Source organism: Labeo rohita, chromosome 14 (assembly GCF_022985175.1).
Source record: "Labeo rohita strain BAU-BD-2019 chromosome 14, IGBB_LRoh.1.0, whole genome shotgun sequence".
NCBI classification, from domain to species: Eukaryota; Metazoa; Chordata; class Actinopteri; order Cypriniformes; family Cyprinidae; genus Labeo; species Labeo rohita.
Window position 1 is genome coordinate 16,744,153 of NC_066882.1, and position 21,219 is coordinate 16,765,371.

The following is a 21,219-nucleotide window of genomic DNA, read 5'->3' on the forward strand; positions in this document are numbered from 1 at the left end:
ACAGCTTTGACCTAATTGCTGAAGCAATTTATTATTATATTATAGCCGAGAACACTGAAAAGACCAGTCAAATGGTGCTCTATGCCGGAGTTTTTATTGATAAATCTTTGTTGATAGCGTTTGCGTATCAAAGGCTGAAGTTCATTTCAATTCAGTAGAAAGATTTCTCTTAACCTTGTGCCTTATTCTCAAATGCTTTACATTCTGTTCAGTCTTTTCCCCACATATAAGGAACACCTCACTTAACTTTCTCTTAATGATATTCCATTTTTAAAAAAATATCACAAATAAAAAAACAAATAGGTTTGTCTGTGTAATACTGTACTTTAAGACTACAAGAGCCTATTTAAATGTAACTGTAACTGTTTGCACATGCACAAGGAGACAAGAAATTACAAGAATAATTGTTGGTAATACCAACATAAAAAATATCTATATTTTAAGTTTTCAGGGGAAACATGAGCAGAGCAGCAAAAGACACTATACTGGTTTAATACTGCATAGTTATCACAAGTTGTGGTATAGAAGTCATAAACCTAAAGAAATAGTGACAACGGTCTTTAACACTTTCAAACTCCCTTCCACTTCTCGGATTTCAGTCAAAATGCCTTTTAAATCACTTGCTCTTTTTCAGTCTCTGAATTCTCATAGTGCAACCAAATCAGTCACCGACACACATATTAGTCCTTCCAAATTGTAGAACCATAGAATTTTGCAGCTTGCTCAGTCATCTGAGCGAGGATTTCACAGTTACAATCCTTGTAAACTGATGAGGATGACAGAAAACTGTTCAGAAGAGTGATTACTTGTTAGTGTTAGCTGCAAGGTTGAAGAATAAAGTTAGAGAGTTTTGGTGGTAGTTATAGGCTGGGATGGGAGATAATGTTTTTTTTCGGTGGCGAGCAGTGGTGAGGGTCTTAGCAGGTCTCGTCAGCACCTTTTCCAGATTCCCTCTGCTGAAACTCCAGCAATTGCTTTGTGTACCATTCTGGTGCCTCTGGACCAGACTTCCCTGATGGCTCATGGTCATAACCGTAAGCAACGGTGAGTTCTTCATCTTTCTCCACAGCACGGATTGTTCGGATGCATTTTATTTGCCCAAAACGAGGATGGACGTACCTGGACAGGTAAAAACAGCTGTTACATGACTGATTGTCCAACAATAAGAATTGTTTTTTATTGAAATATCCAACATGCTATTATAGGAAACTAAAGCACTATGCCTCTGCATATTTCTAAAAAAAACATTACCACTCACGGATCATATTTGCAATTGGGAGTGAAGGAGTGATTGGCCTTGTGACCTAGAGATGCACAGTAATTCTCAGTCAAATTGAAAGGCTCCGGTACATCAATCACAGTGTCCTCATCCAAAGAAATAGTGTTCCCGTTCAGGGACCAGTCACGACTGTCCACCTGTTAAATTAAGTACAAGCAGATTTTTAACAAATATCTTTAATTTAGCACACCACACATCCTTAAAAGAAATTACACTACCAGTCAAAAGTTGTTAATGTTTTTTTAAATAAGTCTCTCATTATTTGATCCAAAGGACAGCAGCAAAACATTACAATTTTAAAATATTTGTACCATAACTTTTCTATTTAAATATATTTTATAAAAATAATTTAAAATAAAAAATATTTATTCCTGTGATTTCAAAGCTGAATTTTTAGTCACATGATCTTTCAGAAATCATTCTAATATTCTGATTTGCTGCTCAAAAAAAAATATATATTATTATTATTATTATGTTGAAAACATAGTATTAAGAAAAGCATTTTGCAACATTATAAATGTCTTTATCATTACTTTCGATCAATTTAAAACATCCTTGCTAAATAAAAGTATTAATTTCTATTATTTCTTACCCCAAAAAAATTCATAAAAATGCATTAAAAATTACAAAAGCTTTTTATTTCAGATAAATGCTGATCTTTGGATCTTTCTATTCATCAAAGAATCATGAAAAAAAATGTACTCAACTGTTTTAAATATTGATGATATAATAATAATAATAATAATAATAATTTTCTTGAACAGCAAATCAACCAATTAGAATGATTTCTAAAGGATCATGTGACACTGAAGGCTGGAGTAATGATGTTGAAAATTAAGCTAATAATTACATTTTAAAATACATTCAAATGGAAAACAGTTATTTTAAATAGTAAAAATATTTTACAATATTACTGCTTTTGTTGTATTTTGAATCAAATAAATGCAGGCTTGGTGAGCAGAAGAGACTTATTTGAAAAACACTAAAAATCTTACTGTTCAAAAACTTTTGACTGGTAGTGTATTACATTCTGGTCTTGAATAATGGAAAATGGAAACAGACAAACCTCTGTATGTGTAATGCGGACACCATTGTAAAAAGCCATCACTGTGTTAGCCTCAGCTTCATTTTTTGCAAACAGCCCTTCTCCAGCTCCGGAAATAAGTGACTGTCCAACATACACACTGTTAAACCAAAATAAAACCACTTTCAGTTTGAATCCACATGATGATGACATGACAAATACTGTATTACGTCTAGAAAACCAACAGTATCTTCCCAATGAATGACTGGAACAAAGAAATATACAGTATGTTTTCTGTTCAAAACGAGATTTGATAGATTGAGGTTTACATGGTTGATCACAGCTTGCACCAACCGTTGACTTTCGTAGGGGTCAGGCAACAGTTTATGACCAGCGATACATGACGAGGTGGATTTATCGTAGCAGTAAACAGGACCTACAAAAGAGTTTAAAAAAAAGAAAGATTAACCTAGAACTAATTTTATACTTTTATAAATCAGATTTGGCTTTTTTGCTATATGAAGTCTTGTAAATAAAAATCTAAAATAAAACTAAAAATACACTAACTATCTGGATCAACAGTGAAGTGTGGTCGACCGTTGTCTTGGGTGGTAAGAGTGGCAAGTCGGGCCTCGATCAGTTCTCCATCAACAAAGGAGCCACACAGAGCCGTACGCCCATCAGGATAAACATAAGCCACCGACTTTCCTGTCATCTCTCCATCTTCATTTACTTCCCCAACCACACAGGCACCATCCTTTAGAATGCAGAGCAAAAAAAAAAAAAAAAAAAAACTTACATACACATAAACCTGGAAATTGTCAATATGATCAGAGTTGACAGAGTGATATAAAGCGCTTGATGTTGGGCAAAACGCACCGGGTAGTAGACCCAGCACACGCCATGGCGAATGTTGTCCTTGTACTGTCCCCGGAAGACAAGTTGACCTTCTGGATTGAACTCTTGAGCAAGTCCATTGAGCTCGCCATCTACATAAGTCCCATGCAATGCTCCCCCATCCTCATAAGTATAAACGCCCTGGCCCTGCAAAGCATCATCCACATAGAAACCCTCTAGCGTACTATGAGAGAAAAAAACAGGTGATACTTGGGTGAAATATAACTACCGTTATGCGCTATAATTAAAATAGTCCAAATAAGCTTTTTGTATGTAAGATTGTATAAACTGGACCCCAAAGAGAAGCCAAACGGGACAGAAGAAAAGGTACAGATCTGTGGGCCATGGGAGTTTTCGTTATTCTCCCTCCTCCCCAGCACCACATGTCTATATGTGCTACAGGTGTTTTCCCTAGTTTTCTTTGCAGCAGCATGTATCCTAATCCCTATAATTGAGACCATGTTTCAACTAATCTTTCACTAAAGTCACCAGCAGCAGTGTAGCAGATCTAGTCCACCAAGACCAATCCTACTTGCAAGCCATTCTTACGAATAAAACGATAAAACTATTTCATTCGTGACATAATGAAATCTGAAAGTCTGTTCAACAGTGACTAATTGTGACTCCATTATTAAATCATATGCTGGAAAACAATAATAGACTTATCAATGGTGGCAACAGTCTTATACCTGCCATCAAAAAAGAAGAATTTTCCTTTTCCATTTTTCTCCCCGTGAACAAAGTGTCCCTCAAATCTGTCGCTGGAGGAGTAAGTCACAGTGCAGAAACCATGAGGTTGGTCATCCTCATCCAGTGGTCCTAAAACGTCATGAAATTGCAATCAGAGATAAGCTAAGTAATAACTAACGCACTGCATACCCAACAATAAAACAAACTTTAATGGACCAGGTTGATGAAATCAGCTCAGTTAGATACTTAAAGGAGAAGTTCACTTCCAGAATGAAAATTTCCTCATAATTTACTCACCCCCATGTCCACAATCCACAATGTTCATGTCTTTCTTTTTTTCATTTAAAAAGAAATGTGGAGAAATGTTTTTGAGGAAACAATTCCAGGATTTTTCTCCATATAGAGTGTTTTCACGTTACGTCATCAATCTGGAAGTCAGCCACTGTGGCCGTAAACAATACCACTGAACCGAATGGAACTCGTGAATGGGCTTAGCGAAGAAAAGACAGTAATTCACTGTGAACTGTCGGGTCATCAGTCCGTGACAAAGGAGGCAGATTTTACGGATGTTTATCACCTATTACAGGGCTGGACAATATGGACTGCCCTGTGGCCTGTGCACGTCGTACATTACCGCACTGCATTCATGTTCCAAAATGTAATTTGTGTGGAAATATTACATTATTTTGTTTAGTCTGCAAAAGGTCTTTAGCAACTGAAGATGGACATAAAGAGGAGAAAATACTGTAGCAGGCAGATCAATCTCACCGTTCATGATGCACAAAATATTGGAAGAAACTCCTACACAATGAATTGGGGGTAGGAGTTTATATGAATGTCTCTGATGGGAACTGTCTGTTTTCAGAAAAGTGTACATGGTGTTTTCTTTTCATCTAGCATCTGTATAATGTTAAGGCATTACAAAGCGTAGCGCATCTTTGTGTACAGCAGTAACCAAGGAAACACTCTCGCTGCTTAGTGTTGAGCCCTGTATTAACTTTAGTTTGTCAAAATAAAACAACCTTTCCTGCTTAGTAAGTCCTTCTCTATATGATTTAGCAGCTCCCACACATTGTCCGTGGTGTAGACAGCATAAATTAGTAGAACAACGTCTTCAGTGGTACACTAACCGTGCAATCAATGCTTCTGTTTACATATGAGTATCGCCGCAATGGCTGCGCATCCGGGTAACTGACCAGAATGTGACATCGGTGCAAACCCTCTATAGTGAACTTCAGTGATGGCCAATTCACTGAAGGTCCAAATTGCAGTTTCAGTGCAGCTTCAAAGGGCTCTACACAATCCCAGCTGAAAATCTAGCAAATTGATTGGCCACTTTCTAAAAACAAACAAAAAACCCCTAATTTATATACTTTTTAACCACAAATGCTTATCTTGCACTAGCATTGCGATGTGCATGCACGTCTTCACACAAAGTCCTGTGCTGTTAGTACTTTATATGTGTACTTCGGTTCAAAAAGGGAGGGTAGAGTGAAAAACTGTTGTCCTACAACTTCAAAATTGTCCAACATCATTGTTTTACCTTTTTGGCGTGATTATGGGTGATTAAGTAAAACGTGGGGTCGAGGTAGTGCAAGATGAACATTTGTGGTTATAAAGTATATAAATTTGTATTTTTCTTTGAAAATGACAGACCGTTTCGCTAGATAAGACCCTTATTCCTAGGCCGGAATCGTGTAGAGCCCCTTAAAGCTGCATTGAGCGGCCACCTCTGAAGTCCACTATATGGAGAAAAATCCTGGAATGTTTTCTTTAAAAAAAAAAAAAATACGTAATTTCTTTTCGACTGAAGAAAGAAAGACATGAACATCTTGGATGACACGGGGTGAGTGAATTATCAGGAAATGTTCATTCTTCTCCTTTAACATTTAGCAAAAACATTTAAAACAAAGCAATAGTCCTCTAATTGATGGAAGTGCTGGGTTTAGTTGTGATAGTCCAGAACTCCGGGCATCTGCAGTTTCAGATCAAGCTTTAAAGCTGAACTTGCAACTTTTGTGTCAACACCTCACTTTTTAACCACGTGGCTTCAACAACACTATTATGTTCATCCAAATACAAATCTAACGCATATAGAGGACATTTACAGACTTCTAGTTCATGAGACTTCAGAATTGTACAGCCAAGTCTAAAGCTTAAATAACACTCGCTGTCGTCTGGAGGATTTAAAAAGTCCCAAGCTTACGGGCCTCGGGTGCTTGACAGCTTGCGTACGGAGGAAAGCTCTCGGTAAGCTAATCCTCGGCGGAATGAGACTGCATAAAAGTTCAGCCTGACAGCCGAGAAGACGACAAAAGCAAATTCACGCAACGTTTGTGATTACGCTCGTCGTACCTTCCACCACTTCTTCCATGTTGTCATCATCGCTGTCCATGATTGCGCTCCCTTTGTTGTTTATTACAGGGGTAATAGTCTGCTTCTATATCTGCCTGTCGCGGAAGCTTCAGCAGCGCAGAGCTGACAGCTCCCGGCGCACAGTGTCTGACATCATCAGCGCCGAACGAACGCCCAGCACAGATTTATAGTTACACAACAGCACTGTGCTCCACGCCTGTGTCCCAGTGTGCATACTATCCATCCTACATTCTATATGATAGTAGTCGTTTTCAATTTTCAATACTATTTAGGGCAAACAGGGTGGACAGCATGCACATTCGGACGCAGCAGGGTATGAGAAGTTCGAATCTTCAGCGAATCGGTTCACTCGGACAATTCGCTTCTATCAACTAGTTAAAAATGATTACATTTTTTTTTCTTGAGCCTTCCTTAAAACTAGTATCAAGAACCTGAAAAATTAAAATAAAATAAGTATCCTAAAGGGAACGACTTTTTTAAAAAATTAGTCAATTTTGTTTAATCTAAGTGTTATGGGGCCCAGGGGCGTTTCTAGGATTTTAAAACATCAGGGGCTGATGCCAAAACATCAGGGGCTAGTGGTAGTTGGTGGGAGCTCACATCAAGCTCACATAAGATTTTGTTAGACACAAGTGGTTGAACCTGGATTCTTCTAGGTGGGTCCGGGGGCATTAAACTGGGTGTTAAAGACCTTGTCACACTATTAACAATAGTAAATAGTAATCACTGCAAATAACATATCAAAGTATTATAACAAAATTATAACATTACAAAAGTATGTTAGACAAATAAAATAATACATGTGAAAATGTATTTATAACTGTAACAAATATATAGTTGCATGCAAAAATAGGGCCCTATTTTTTTTCCCAAATTCTGTTTTATTTTATTATTTTGTTTTATTTTTTTCAAATCCTGTTTTCTGTTTTCATTTTTCTGGTCTTCTTTTTTAATGGTTAAATTTAATTTTATTAATCAAAATGTAATTAATCATGTGTAATTAATTAAAACCATGAATCTTATACAAATTACCTTCAATTTATCAAAAGTTAAGAAATATTACATGTTTAGGACCCTATGAAATGTTTATTTTTTTTTCTCACTTTACATTTTATTGTTACCAGATATGTTTTAGCATGTCTGTTTATTTGAATGCATAAAAACAACTTTTATTTATTTTTACAATAGCCTTATGGAATTCTGTGTTGTGTATTTTTCTGGTTATCAGATGAAGGTATTGATTTAATTGATCTTTTAATGAAAATTATATTTTATTTTTGGTAAATAAATGGGATTTACTATTAAAATGTAAAACATGGAAGAAATATTGTGTGAAAAAAATGTATACATTTTTATTAATTAATAGTAGTAGTAGTAGTAGGCACGTACATTATACTGAATGATTAATAAAGTCAAACCGAACTTTTATTTTGACGGGTTGCCGTGAATACCTTTACATTTCTATGTAACGTTATATATTTGACGCTTGTTTTACTCAAATGAAACAGTGAAATGCTCATGAAGTGACTCTCAGAGCAGTTCTGGAGATGTTGTTAATGTATTTATGCCTTCATTTAGTGAAACGGCAGTCGCTGAAATCACTGCGCGTGTCAGTATTACACGAAACCGCGCATCCGCGTTCATTCATAAAAAGACACGAACATGCAGGATTTAAATAGTCTTTTGCGGCATAATATTTACAGGTACCAGTCCGCGACTTTATTTAAGTTTAATGACCAACTTTTGATTCAATTATTCAAACTTTGTCAAATTCCGTGGAAATCATAGGGCCATACAAAAAAAAAAAAAAAAAAACATTCGGGGCTGGAGTAAAAACTTTCGGGGCTCGAGCCCTGAATGATTAGCCCTTTCGACGCCCCTGATGGGGCCCAAGTTCAGAAGCACACGAGACATAAAGCAGTTGTCATTCCCAATTCGTACTGTTATTTGACTGGAACGGTGGTTGAATAGTTGTAGATCCGATGCGTTGGATTTGACACACCCTGTGTAAACTTTAGACCGGTAGTTCTTGATCTGCAATATAGGCGGATATACTGACCTAATTGCACAACGTTTTGCGAGACGTTTTCTAGAAAGGAGCTGCATCGAACTGTATTAGCACAAGTATGGCTTCGGATCTGCCAGTTCTCCTTGCAGCAGTGTCGACACTGTCTGCTGTTCACCTGGGTAAGCGGCTCATCTTCTGTTCTGCTTCATCAAAATTAACCAAGCGTTCAGTCACTGCACTGCACTACAAACTGCACTTGCACTGTTTAATAGTATAAAATAGTATTAAAAAATCTAACACTCTTAAAATCTCTACAGCATGGGTCTTTTGAAGTTAAATTCTAGGTTATTAGTTTCTTGGTTTCCTAAATACACTGATTCTTGTTTTAAAGAATTATTTGACGTATTTATAGAATTAACTGTTTGTTGAAACTGAAAGCTTTTATTAAGCCATCAGACTTACAAATATTTATGATTAAACTAGTTTTTAAAGGAGTTAATACAGATCTCTGTAGAGCAATGACCTCTTGTTTTTCGTTGATCCTGCCAAACCAGTCTATTGTGTAAGTCAGATAAGGTTTACTAAAATAATGTTTGATTCCAGGGCAGCAGTGAGCTATTTCAAGATAAAGACATAAATCAGAAATGTTCTATAAATGTTGATATGATTCGCAAGGTAAAACTACACTTGAAGTCATATGTCAGATACATATATGTGTTTTTTTATTGCAATGTCTGTGGTGAACTAATAATAGTGATTACTCATGTAAAGACATAAATCAGAAATGTTCTATAAATGTTGATATGATTTGCAAGGTAAAACTACAGTTGAAGGCATATGTTAGATACATATTAGTCTTTTTTATTGCAAAGTCTGCGGTAAACTAATAATAGCGGTTGAATTTTTTTAGTGTTTCAGGCAAGACGTGTGGGGTGGTCAAGGATGAAACATAAAATTCTGCCACCCTCTGTTACGGGACCACCTGAGTTTGAAAGGACATTTCGTGCACAGTAAGATTTTTGAAGGCAAACTGCTTTGTTGATGCTTTTATAATATTTCACACACTTTTTATTCATGAAAAATCATATATGTAATATAAAATATGTGCTTCCATTTCTGTAGCCAGAATAGTGTAGAGATGTATTCTGTTTTCTTGCTGGTGATGTGGATCTCTGGGATCTTTTTAAATGAAGGTATGTTACATGGTATATTTCTAAAATTATATATATAACAATGATATGGTAATAAAAAAGAACTGTTTTATAGCTTATAAAAAGATCTTAATTTTTTCATTTTTTACAGTGCTTGCTGCTCTTGGAGGAGTTCTGTATATTGTGGGGAGAGAGATGTACTTTATTGGCTATATCCGTGAAAGCAAGAAAAGGTGATAATCAAAACATAAGTTATTGCATATATATTTTATTAAATGACATTATATTCTGTAAAGTCAAGTCATAACACATTACAGCCTATTCTTACCTTTGTTTTTAGGTTGCCAGGGTTTTACTTGGTGTTGTGTGCCCTGTTATTCCTAACTGTGATGTCTACCATTGGAATTATTCATTCATTTTTGGACAAATATCTCAACATCACACTTCTCTCATGAAAACTTTCAAAACAGTTTTCACCAATTTATGAAACAAAAGGCATGTAAAATGTATACTTACATTATGCATGTTTGAGATAAACATGATGTGTTTAAATTTTATGTCAGTTTAATCTCATTCAAAAAGTTTATTACATTATTAATTCAGAGCACCCAGTTATAAACTCACTAAATTCATACATGTCACTTTTTGAAAGCGTGATCTTTAGTGGACATCATTTGGACTGAACTGGAATACTACTATATTTTGTAAGTTCTTACCAAAATTTTGTTCTTCAGACCTAGAGTGTCAGACAGAATCAGCATATCTGTGCTGATTCCGGTCAAGAGGGAGAACTGGGTGTTCTTATGATGCATATTGTCTTGAGGAACATTAAAGCTTTATTTTTTTGTCATCCCATCCTTTGCATTCACATTTAGAGTATTTCTGAGCATGTTCGAACTTATAAGTTGAATTTCAAAGGAATTAATAAGCCAATAAAGCTCTTAAATCTTTTTCCTTAAGGCTTTTTCCTTAATTACATCAGGAAATTTGCATCATTCTTACATGTGTCAAATCCTTATCACATAAGACAAATAAAAAATGACTGTAGAAATGAATTTAGTTACCATGCACTTGCTCTAGATGAAACTTTTTCTTATGTGCCATTCAATATGCTAAGGCATTAAAGGAGAAGTCCACTTCCAGAAGAACAATTTACAAATAATTTACTCACCCCCTTGTCATCCAAGATGTTCACAACTTTCTGTCTTCAGTCGTGAAGAAATTATGGTCTTTGAGGAAAACATTTCAGGATTTTTCTCCATATAATGGACTTCATTGGTGCCCGATTTTGAACTTCCAAAATGTAGTTTAAATACAGCTTCAAAGGGCTCTAAACGATCCCAGCCGAGAAGAAGAGGTCTTATCTAGTGAAATGATCGGCCATTTTTTTTTTTTCAGAAAATAAAAATTTGCATACTTTTTAAGCACAAATGCTAGTGTAGCACAGGCTCTGGGATGCACGTTCATGATGCTACGTACTATACGACCATGCGGAACGTAGGCGGAACTACAGACCCAGTGTTTACAAAGCGAATGAGCAAAGACTAAGGAAGTGCAAGTAAGTCAAAGGCTGTTTACAAACAAAAAAGGTACAACAATGTCGGATGATTCTGAAGTTGTAGGAGAAAATAGGGTGGAGTTTTTCACCATACTCTACCTTTTTGAGCCGGAGTATATAGATGATGAACTTAGACGTGATTCGTACCGTGGTGGACGCGCATCCCAGAACCTGTGCTACACCAGCTTTTGTGCTTAAAAAGTATACAAATTTTTATTTTTCAAAAAAAAATATAGCTAGATAAGACCCTGCTTTCTTGGCTGGGATCGTTTAGAGTCCTTTGAAGCTGTATTTAAACTACATTTTGGAAGTTCAAAATCAGGGCCATTATACGGAGAAGAATCCTGAAATGTTTTCCTCAAAAAACACAATTTCTTTACGACTGAAGACAGAAAGACATAAACATCTTGGATGATAAGAGGGTGAGTAAATTATTTGTAAATTGTTGTTTTGGAAGCGGACTTCTCCTTTAACTTAGTATTGACATAAAGTGCTTAAAACGTTCAAGACTGAATTGTCTTTAAATGATTGTCTGTGGTCTGGACACGTTTGATAACAAAAGGACACTTCCCCTGGTTTCCTGCCTTGTCCACTGCAGAAATTTCCAAATCTTCAAGACAGCAGATGCCAGAATAGTGCAATAGGATTGCTTTGTAGCCATTTTCATCTATACCTCTATATTGAGTTATATTGCTAAAACTCGGACCATAGGAATTAAGTTGTATGTAATCAATTCCTGAACCGTTGGCATCTGACATAATGTAAGTCACTTCCAAGACTGTATTTCCACATGACAAAAGACACTCTGAACTCTCATTAACCACACGACACACTGGTGGAGTAACATCTGTTACCTGAAAAGAAATGACATTTCTTTCAATTAAATACCATAGTAACTGCCTATCTAATTCAGAGAAATAAATCTGTAGAGATTAGCAAGTAACTAGAATAGGAAAAGTTGAATTATGCATAATTTACAACTGTTTACAGTACACCTACAACAAACAGATGTTGTACTTACATTTAGTACAACATCTTGTTGTCCTTTCTTTTCCACGTCAACATCTTTTATCGCTTCATTCTCATTGACAACATCATCAGGGTGTGGAAAAGGCTGTGACCGTCCAATGAGCATGCAGAGAAAGACTAGTATCTTTGCAGTCTGAACCATTTTGACAAACACTGAAGAGTTAAAAAATGATTCAAGTTTATGCTTTTATTTATTTATTTTAGTGGAAGAATTTGTTTCCATTAAAACATTCCATATTTAGTTTTATATTTTATGTACTAAAAAAAGCTGTCCTCTTTCAAGACTTTTTTCTGCACTGCAATAAATCATTTTCTTGATCAGTATATTGTAACTTTTCCAATAAAACATTTTAAGATCTTTAAGATAACTCTAAAAAAGAGTAAGAAAAGATTAAGCTTTGTTTTTTTAAAGAATATATCTTCAAAGTTAAAAGTATGCAAGAAACAATTCAATTCAAAAATTCAAGATACTTTCTGAAAACTTAAGTCAGAATGCTCTAATTTTTTTTAAGTTAATCACTGTTCAGAAAACATTTTTGATTTACATAGACATATGTTCATAAAAGTGATTTTCTATTCCGTTTGTGATTTCAGACCTTAAGTGAAGTTATCAAATAAAAGACTATATATAAAAAGCTGTGCACTATATTCTAGTAGCCAAATGAAAATGCACCAGTAAACCTGTAATATGTTCATTATTCAGTACTTAAGTAAAAATTATTGTTGATTATTTTTCACTTACTGTTATAAGTGATGAAACCTCCAGTTGAAAGCAGGTCCTTGTTGCTGAATTATTTTATTGAGATGTTTCAGTCCTGTATCAAACTCACACAAATTTACAATGTTGTACTTGGTCAGTGGGACATAACTTGCACAATACTGAACTTTCAAAACAAAATTGGATTTGTTAATGTTTAACCTGTTTGGACACTACATTCATGCAAATGAATAGCATTTTCTCTGGTGCCTTTGTTATTTAATGCTTTCCAGGCTGTAATAGTATTGTTAGAGTGGATAATGCTAAGTACATCTATAAGAAATAAACTTTAAATAAATAAATAAATAAATAAATAACTGCAATTGAAGTGATATATGTTCTTCAGTATTTATCAAAATCAAGTTTGATCTTCAGACCTAGCGTGACCTTGTGTGGATTGTCAACAAGAAACTGGAAGAAAATAATTTTACTATTGATTATTAACTCCTAGTGTTTTACAATGTAAAATTAAGCTGTATCTTAATGTGTTAAATGTGGAGGATTTTTTTTCTTAAAGTTAAAGAACATTAAAGTTTTATTGTCTGTCATTCTGTCCTTTGCAATCACATTCAGAGTTAAGTAAACATTTTAGAACTGATGAGCTGAATTTAAATTAGTAAACTGGTAACTGAATGTGGAAGCTCGTCATTATTTTAATAAGGATTTTTCCTTCATTATGATATCAGTACATTTTCAAATTTTCAATATTATAAATGCTACTTTTAATTCAGAATCACATGCCAGCTGTTACATTGTTAATGTTTTTTTGTTAAATAAATTAATATATCATAATAATCATATCACAGAAGTCAATATAAGTTCTCTGTAAATTAACTTGCTTCAGATAAGCCTGCCAAAAAATGGATATATCATTTACACTTTTTTATGATCATGTTGATCAGGTTTGTCTGTTTGTAATACTGATAAATGAAAATATGTTTCATTCAACTAAGCTAGGATCTAAGATCTTTTTTTACAAAAGATAACTCAACTGTTTTTTTAGATTTCTTTTATGTTTATGTGATTATAAAGATAATTCAATTATACATAGATAACTGTTATCTTTTAACTTATAACAATGCCAACGTTTGTGAAATACTCTTATTAATTAATGGTTGAATTTCTTTAATTTCTCGAGCCTTTCAGGCACAACGTGTGGGTTGTTCGAGGAAGAGGTATAAAATTATACCAATTTAGCTGGAGCACCTGAGATTAAAAGGACACTTCGTTTGCAGTAAGATTTTATACTTTTAATTATAAATAATTATGCATATAAACACACACAAACAGGAAACTCGTGGATTTCGTTCATTTAAGTGAAACTCTTCAGTCTATCAATCTGAGAGCACGTAGAAAAAGTAGATAGGCTTGGCCACTTGGTGGCGCTATATCACAAAAACAAACTAATGGTTTGTGGCAACCAAATCCGCATAACATAAAAGAGTTTGGCTTATTTAGCAGTTAATCATAAATTGTAGTATTTAGCTGAGAATAATTGACTTGGCTTTTGTCATTTAATGCCATCCAAATGTTTGACTTTGAATTGTTTAAACGCTGTTTGACTGTTGGAATATTGTGAGGAGGAAAATATAAAATCTGGTGAGACCACACTGGATTTGTGCTTTAAATCAGATGCTTTTATGATTTAATTAGATAAATCATAAAACCATGTGTAAAATTGGGTGTGATATCTTTGTTCATATATTTTCAGACCTTGGCCAGAACAAGGAGTGCTAGGACTTATTATAAAGGCACTAAAGAGTATTTTATGTAGTGATTATCAACTTCTACACGAGTTGAATGTAATGCCTTATTTAGGTGTGTCTTAATTTCTTAAATGTTAAGGAAATTCCCTGAGGAAGGTTAAAGTTTATGCAATAAAACTATAAAAGTTAGAAGAAATACATACTGCTACTTTCATAAGTTTGATTGTATTTTTTTAATGCTCCAGATATGTAAATGCTGAAAAAAAATTAAGATTAATAAAAATGTAGGCCTGCTAGCCAGCAAGTCAATGGAAAAAAAAATTTCCAACTTTTTTCATGTGCATTTTTACATAAAGTACACATGTTAAAGTAGCAAAGATTTAAGAGCCATCAGTAATAAACTTGACCAAAGTGAGATGGTTGTGGTGAAGCTGCTGGATGTAGGACTGACAGTCATTGGAGTGACTGTGGTCGCAGGGCGTTTGATATTTAAAGGGCACTTTGCCTTGTTTCCTGCCTTGTCCACCACCGAAATCTCCACATTTTGGAAACAGCAAGGACCAATATATTTCACACTGGTTGCATTATAGCCATTTTCATCTACAGTCACATTTAAAAATTCAAAAAAACTGGTAACGTTGCCTTCACAAGAGTCAATGGAAGCATAAAAGGAGGGGTGATCAATTCCTGAGCCAGCACCATCTGTCATGATATAAATCACCTCCCAGGTTGCATTTCCAACTGACAAAGAACAGTCCAAGCTCTCATTTACCACACGGCACACTGGTGGAGTAACATCAGAACCCTAAAGAGAAAATATACATGTCATTTATTTCAGTTAAATATCACAGTAACTTTATATAAGTTTATACTGTATGTAAGGAATAAGCAGTAAAGATATACGAGGCACTTACATTCAGAATAACATCCCGTCTCTCCCTCTCTAGCTTGACAGCTTCTTTCATTACTGCATCCTCAGTGGCGACATTATGGTACGGAAAAGCCTGTGACCATCCAGCCAGCATGCAGAGAAAGACCAGCGTCTTTTGAACCATTTTGTTCAACTGTGAAAAGTTTTAAAAATAGATTTAAATGAAAGTTTATACTGATACTGGCATTCATTTCCATTAAAACCATCCACATGTATTGTTTTGGGTTTAAACTCGGCTCTGCTTCATGCTCTTTTACAGCCTAGTTTTAATAAAACTTGTTTTTTGTTAAAACAAATTGCATAAGAAAATATAATGTTAATTGAGAAACAATGTTAACTTTTCTAAGCCCCTGTGTATGATTTTAAACATAGGCAAAACCTAATAAAAGTGTCATTCATGCTCAAAACAACAAATTAAACACTTAGAAAGAAATTAGTCCTAAAAAAAGAACCTCATTACACAAGTCGGCTTTTTTTAGGAAGTTTAAATATTATTGGTGAAATACACAATTCATTTTTATAAACGCACTGGACACAAAAACCAACCACGAAACCATCATGTGACAGCAAGAATTTTCATCATAACGGATTCTCCTAAGTCTTTCAGGAAGTAATCACTTCCTTGCTCAACTTGTTGAGGTCATTTCAGAGAGTACGTGATTACGTCTGTCCCACAGTCAAAAACCGTTGAAGCTAAAACAAACCCAGGCAGAAAAAGTACATAGCTGCTCAACTACTGCTACATACTGTTCCCCACTTCATCAGACGTAATGTCATTCTGTAATAACAGGAAGGCTAATAAATGACTAAGAGATTTGTAGCAGTTTATAAAAGTTACATTCTATTAGATTACCTGTTCCATTAGTGACGTAATCGTGTAAAATACAGTCGGCCTATCCACCTTATTTTTTTAAGGCGGAATAAGCCTTTCTCTGTGAATGTCCAAACTTCCGGTTTATTAGCCGTGGTAAGAATAACAAAGTACAGTAACCGCTAAAACGGTTTGCACTAAAAATCAGTGTGTTCATAAGTGAGACAATACTTTATAATAATATTTTAAGACACCGTCGGCAGCCAGACACATACATTTACAAACATTACTACTCTTACAGGAAAAATAAGGTGGATAAATAAAGAATAAAAACAGGACACATTTGAAAACTGTACATTAATATATTTTAGAGTAACATATCCCATTATGTCCCAGCAATGAAAGACTGCAATATGTTTCAACATGTAAATAATGTAATATTTACACGTTATATTGGAAAGTAACATTTCTTAATTTATTTACACAGCATTATTTTTACTTACCTTACTAGCAATGAAAACTCAGTAATGATACAAGTAGTGAAATCTCAAATCTCGCTTCAGTTCAGGTCCTTCTCTTTTCCAAAAGGTTTTGGAGAAATGTGTCAGTCCTAGATATACTACGTTCTCAGACACACCCGATCTCTGTCAACACAACCCACTGCCGGTCAATAAAATACATTTATTGTAGAACTGAACCAATATCTAGCAAATAATTAGCTAGTTCAGATGTGTCTCCTGCTTGTCACAAGGAAAACTGTAATGTGTTATTATAGTGATGTTGCTAGCCTGTAACACGGACGTGTGGCATAGCTAACTACAGCTAAATCGGAATATTAGTCAGACAATTCACAATATCATACTGGAGAGCTACATTTCTCATAAAGCATTTTTTTTGTGTCTACATCTTAAGTCAGTTTTAATGGACAAGGGACAAATTGTAATATAGTGCCAAACCACAAGATGTAATTTAAGGAATGCTCTGTGGTTTAAAATTAATTCTTCACATTCACAGCAATGTCAGCAATTCCTTTATAAAAACAACATTATAATTTAGTATAATTATAATATTAGTTTCTAATATCTAACATGGACTTATAATTATATCAATTTAGCTGGAGCACCTGAGTTTAAAAGGACACTTCGTTTGCAGTGAGATTTATGCTTTTTATACATTTAATTATAAATAATTATAAATATAACACACACAAACAGAAAACTCGTGGATTTCATTCATTTATGTGAAACTCTTCAGTCTATCGATCTGAGAACACGTAGAAAAAGTAGATGGGCTTGGCCAAACTAATGGTTGTGGCAACCAAATCTTCATAACATAAAAGATTTGGGTTTATTTAGCAGTTAATCATAAATTGTAGTGTTTAGCTGAGAATAATTGACTTGAATCAACAAAGAGCACCTGTCTGTTTTTTGATATATTTTTTTTAATTTACTGTTATACACAATGAATCCTTCCTTATTAAATCTGGTAGGATTTACATCAGAGGCTTTTATGATTTAATTAGATAAATCATAAATCCATGTGTAAAAATGGGTGTGATATCTTTGTTCATATATTTTTGGACCTTGGCCAGAATAAGGAGTGTGAGGACTTATTATAAAGGCACTAAGGAGTATTTTATGTGGTGATTATCAACTTCTACATGTGTGGAATGTAATGCCTTATTTAGGTGTATCTTCATTTCTTAAATGTTAGGGAATTTTCTAGAGGAAGATTAAAGTTTATGCAATAAAACTATAAAAGTTCGAAGAAATACATACTGCTACTTTCATAAGTTTGATGGTATTTTTTAATGCTCCAGATATGTAAATGCTGAAAAAAAAAAATTAAGGATTAATTAAGATATTAGTTTCTAATGTCTAACGTGGACTTTGGGTGACCTCAATAATTTTCGTCTCCTTTGTAATCTTTCATTTCTTGCTAAAATTCTCAGTTGTGGTTTCTCAATCACCGTGAACAATCTTTTCAGCCTTTCAGTCTGGCTTTTCCAAACTCCACAACACTGAAACAACATTAGTTAAGTTAACTGATGACTTGTTAATGGCTGCACAGTCAATCTCAATGTGGCTTTTGACACTGTATATTATTCTTTTCTGCTTGCTCGTATATAAAAAAAGTTTTTTTTGTATTACTGACACTATATTAAACTGGTTGAAGTCTTATCTTTCAGACTGTAGGCACTAGGCAGTTTGTTTCCCTGGGTGGATGCTGGTCCAAAGTTGTTTTATTTTAATTTGGTGTTCTCCAGGGATCTATTTTGAGTCCCTTGGTAGTTAGAATGTACATCTTTCCTCTAGGTCAGCTTCTAAGATCCCTCGGTCCTAAGTTGAATTTTATTACAGATAACACCTAGATTTGCATTCATACAAAACCTAGTGATAATGCAGTTGTCACCTTTCTTGAACACTGTTTTTTTGAGATCAAAACATGTATACCATATAGCACCTTACATAAATCCTTTCAATGTTATACACACCCATTTTTAGTGTCCTGACCTATTTGCATTTGGTTAGTTGTTTGAAACAAGTAACTGGACTTTTGGGGATTTCATAATGAAGCCCTGAAAAAGTAATAGTAGTTTGCATCACTCTGTCTTAACACTTTCTCACTGCCACAACCAGCTGCATTTCCTCCAACTTTTTAATACATTCTGTCAACAAATGGAAAACACAAAGGAATAAAGATTACAGTTAAAGCCACATGACAGCCTAACCAAAGACTTAAAACAATAAAAGAACGTCATCAGTGAGGCATATGGCTACATGGTGGAAAATTTAAGTGTATTGCTTTTTTGGCTTATGTTCATATATTGTGAAATTAAGGAAATGCCTCAGTCCTCAGGACAGCTCTATCCCCCATGTGGACAGTGTTAGTATTGTAATCCTAGAATGCAAGAAAGCATTAAATTGGGTCCTCCACTAGGGGGAGATAAAAAAAAAAAACCCACAATCATCAGGTTTAATTTATAAAATATGTGGAGTTCATGCATCTGGAGTGCTTCTTTCTTAAAACAAACTGAATATTAGGAAATTTATATAAATGTATGTTTGTAACTCAACTTTGGACTTTTTCGGTTATTCTGATACAGCAATTTGTAATGAAATATTTTGTATTAAATAAAAATACATAATATAAGCATTTTCACTAGTCTCAGATTTTGGAGCTCAGTGTAAATATATTTTATTTTACTTTCAGTATTGGTGGTAATGTATTAGGGCTATGGCACATTTATGCCATTATGAAATATAGCTACTGAAATGACAGCCATATTCTTTGGTCTCAGTGTAATGCATTTTAAGCCTCCACTGTGTCTTTTGCACTATATTTGAACTGATGGCTGCGTTGAGTAAAATCTCTCTGTTTTTGTATGATGGTGGGATTATCTGAATTGTAAAACAAGAGATTATTATTTTATAAAAACAAGAAAGCATTTTAGGTGAGCTCATGTACTGCTCTCATAGCTGTGAATCAACAGGACAAGTGATCTTGAGAGAGTCAGACTGCCCTCTGCCCTCTGATGTTTAATTTATCTAAACGAGACAGTTCACCTGTCAAGCATGTCTGGGTCAAGATATAATCTCGAGCTCTGAACATGACACAAAAGAGAGTAATCCAATCAGCTGTTATTATAACTTTAAGAAATGGTGTATGGTGCTTTCTGTGAAAATGACACAAAATAGTGCTTTGAAAGTTTTTATTTCATTTTTTTTTTAATTATTATTTTTGAGTAGGTCAAACTGAATATTACCAGTATATAAGCATTATAAATTTCATCTCCAGAAGAAATGTAATAATCAAACAAAATTTAAAAGAAATTTAAAATTAAAGAAAATTATACAATATGTATTTTAGATATTTTTTTTTACAATACCATAAAATATTTCTTGAGGTAAAACATTTTTTTATTTATAACAGGGTCCATGCAAACTATTGGACACTGCTGTTAATGTTAACTTTTTTTTTTTTTTTTTTAGCAATTATAATAAGTCATTATCTAAAAAAAATGAATTACACTACCAGTCAAAAGTTTTTGAACAGGAAGATTTTTTTTTAAGATGTCTCTTCTGCTCCCCAAGCCTGCATTTATTTGATCCAAAATACAGCAGAATCAGTAAAATTTAGAAATATTTTTACTATTTAAAAAGTACTATTTACAAAAAAAATCTATTTTTAGATAAATGCTGTTCTTCTGTACTTTCTATTCATTAAAGAAGCCTGAAAAAATTCTAATAGTAATACGTGTTTTTTGAGCAGCAAATCAGAATATTAGAATGATTACTGAAGGATCATGTGACTGGAGTAATGATGCTAAAATTCAGCTTTGAAATCACAGAAACATATTGCATTTTATATTCAAATAGAAAACAGTTACTTTAAACAGGAAAAAAAATATTTCAGAATTTTACTGTTTTTTTGCTGTACTTTGGATCAAATAAATACAGGCTTGGTGAGCAGAAGAGACTTCTTTTGACTGGTAGTGTATACAAAAATTATAATATATAATATTATAATATTGTATTGTATAATTGGAATTGTTTCATACAGCCAAGAAAGGTCGAGACCTCGCCAAAATCTTGTTTTTAGGGGCAGATACAGAATTGATGTCTTTGTACACTAATTGTGAGACATGCACGGTTGTTTTCAATAAGAGAAATGAATTATATGATACCTTCTATAGCAGGCTTTAACATTATATGTGGTATAAACCTGATCAAACATGCTGTGGTTACAAGATATGTGCACATACGGCATTGAATATATATGACTGATCATCAATAAGGAATAGATTCTGTCTACTTTACAAGATCTAATTTCTCTTATTTGTTATTTATACGCAATTACCCCTTTCCTTACCCTTTCAGTCTCTCTTTCTCCCTTTATATCCCTCTCTTCTCCTATGTTTTCCTTAACATTCGGTAGATCGCAATTAGATATCCTTGTAAAATCCAAAAAGAGCTGTTACTCAATCCTGCAGTTTTACATT

The 21,219-nt window shown here is 34.1% G+C and overlaps 2 protein-coding genes across 3 annotated transcripts; one reads left to right on the forward strand and one right to left on the reverse strand.

The window, feature by feature from the left end:
• Positions 1–79: 79 nt before the first annotated feature.
• setd7 (SET domain containing 7, histone lysine methyltransferase) lies at positions 80–6,403 on the reverse strand. 2 transcript variants are annotated; one of them, XM_051128351.1, is made up of 8 exons: positions 6,246–6,401; positions 3,890–4,019; positions 3,183–3,384; positions 2,871–3,060; positions 2,658–2,739; positions 2,346–2,463; positions 1,259–1,416; positions 80–1,119 (listed from the first exon to the last, which is right to left on the reverse strand). In XM_051128351.1, exons 1-8 carry the CDS (start codon positions 6,283–6,285, stop codon positions 918–920), a joined length of 1,122 nt encoding a protein of 373 aa, XP_050984308.1. In that variant the 5' UTR covers positions 6,286–6,401; the 3' UTR covers positions 80–917. The 2 variants fall into 2 exon arrangements, 1 of the variants encoding a protein (XP_050984308.1); XR_007829124.1 differs by lacking the exon at positions 80–1,119 and having other exon boundaries at positions 1,322–1,416; positions 2,633–2,739; positions 6,246–6,403.
• Positions 6,404–8,214: 1,811 nt separating this feature from the next.
• On the forward strand, positions 8,215–10,377 carry mgst2 (microsomal glutathione S-transferase 2). The gene is made up of 5 exons (XM_051128453.1): positions 8,215–8,453; positions 9,185–9,284; positions 9,397–9,467; positions 9,577–9,658; positions 9,766–10,377. Exons 1-5 carry the CDS (start codon positions 8,393–8,395, stop codon positions 9,878–9,880), a joined length of 429 nt encoding a protein of 142 aa, XP_050984410.1. The 5' UTR covers positions 8,215–8,392; the 3' UTR covers positions 9,881–10,377.
• Positions 10,378–21,219: the final 10,842 nt, after the last annotated feature.

Bases quoted from the DNA above. Each gene is read 5' to 3' on its own strand.
- setd7 (XM_051128351.1), bottom strand. From the start codon at position 6,285: ATGGACAGCGATGATGACAACATGGAAGAAGTGGTGGAAG. The intron at 3,385-3,889 runs GTATAAGACTGT...TTTCTCTCATAG, and splicing joins TTCTTCTTTTTTGATGGCAG to TACGCTAGAGGGTTTCTATG. The intron at 1,417-2,345 runs GTTTGTCTGTTT...TTAATTTAACAG, and splicing joins TCCGCATTACACATACAGAG to GTGGACAGTCGTGACTGGTC.
- mgst2 (XM_051128453.1), top strand. From the start codon at position 8,393: ATGGCTTCGGATCTGCCAGTTCTCCTTGCAGCAGTGTCGACACTGTCT. The intron at 9,285-9,396 runs GTAAGATTTTTG...CCATTTCTGTAG, and splicing joins GAAAGGACATTTCGTGCACA to CCAGAATAGTGTAGAGATGT. The intron at 9,659-9,765 runs GTGATAATCAAA...CTTTGTTTTTAG, and splicing joins ATCCGTGAAAGCAAGAAAAG to GTTGCCAGGGTTTTACTTGG.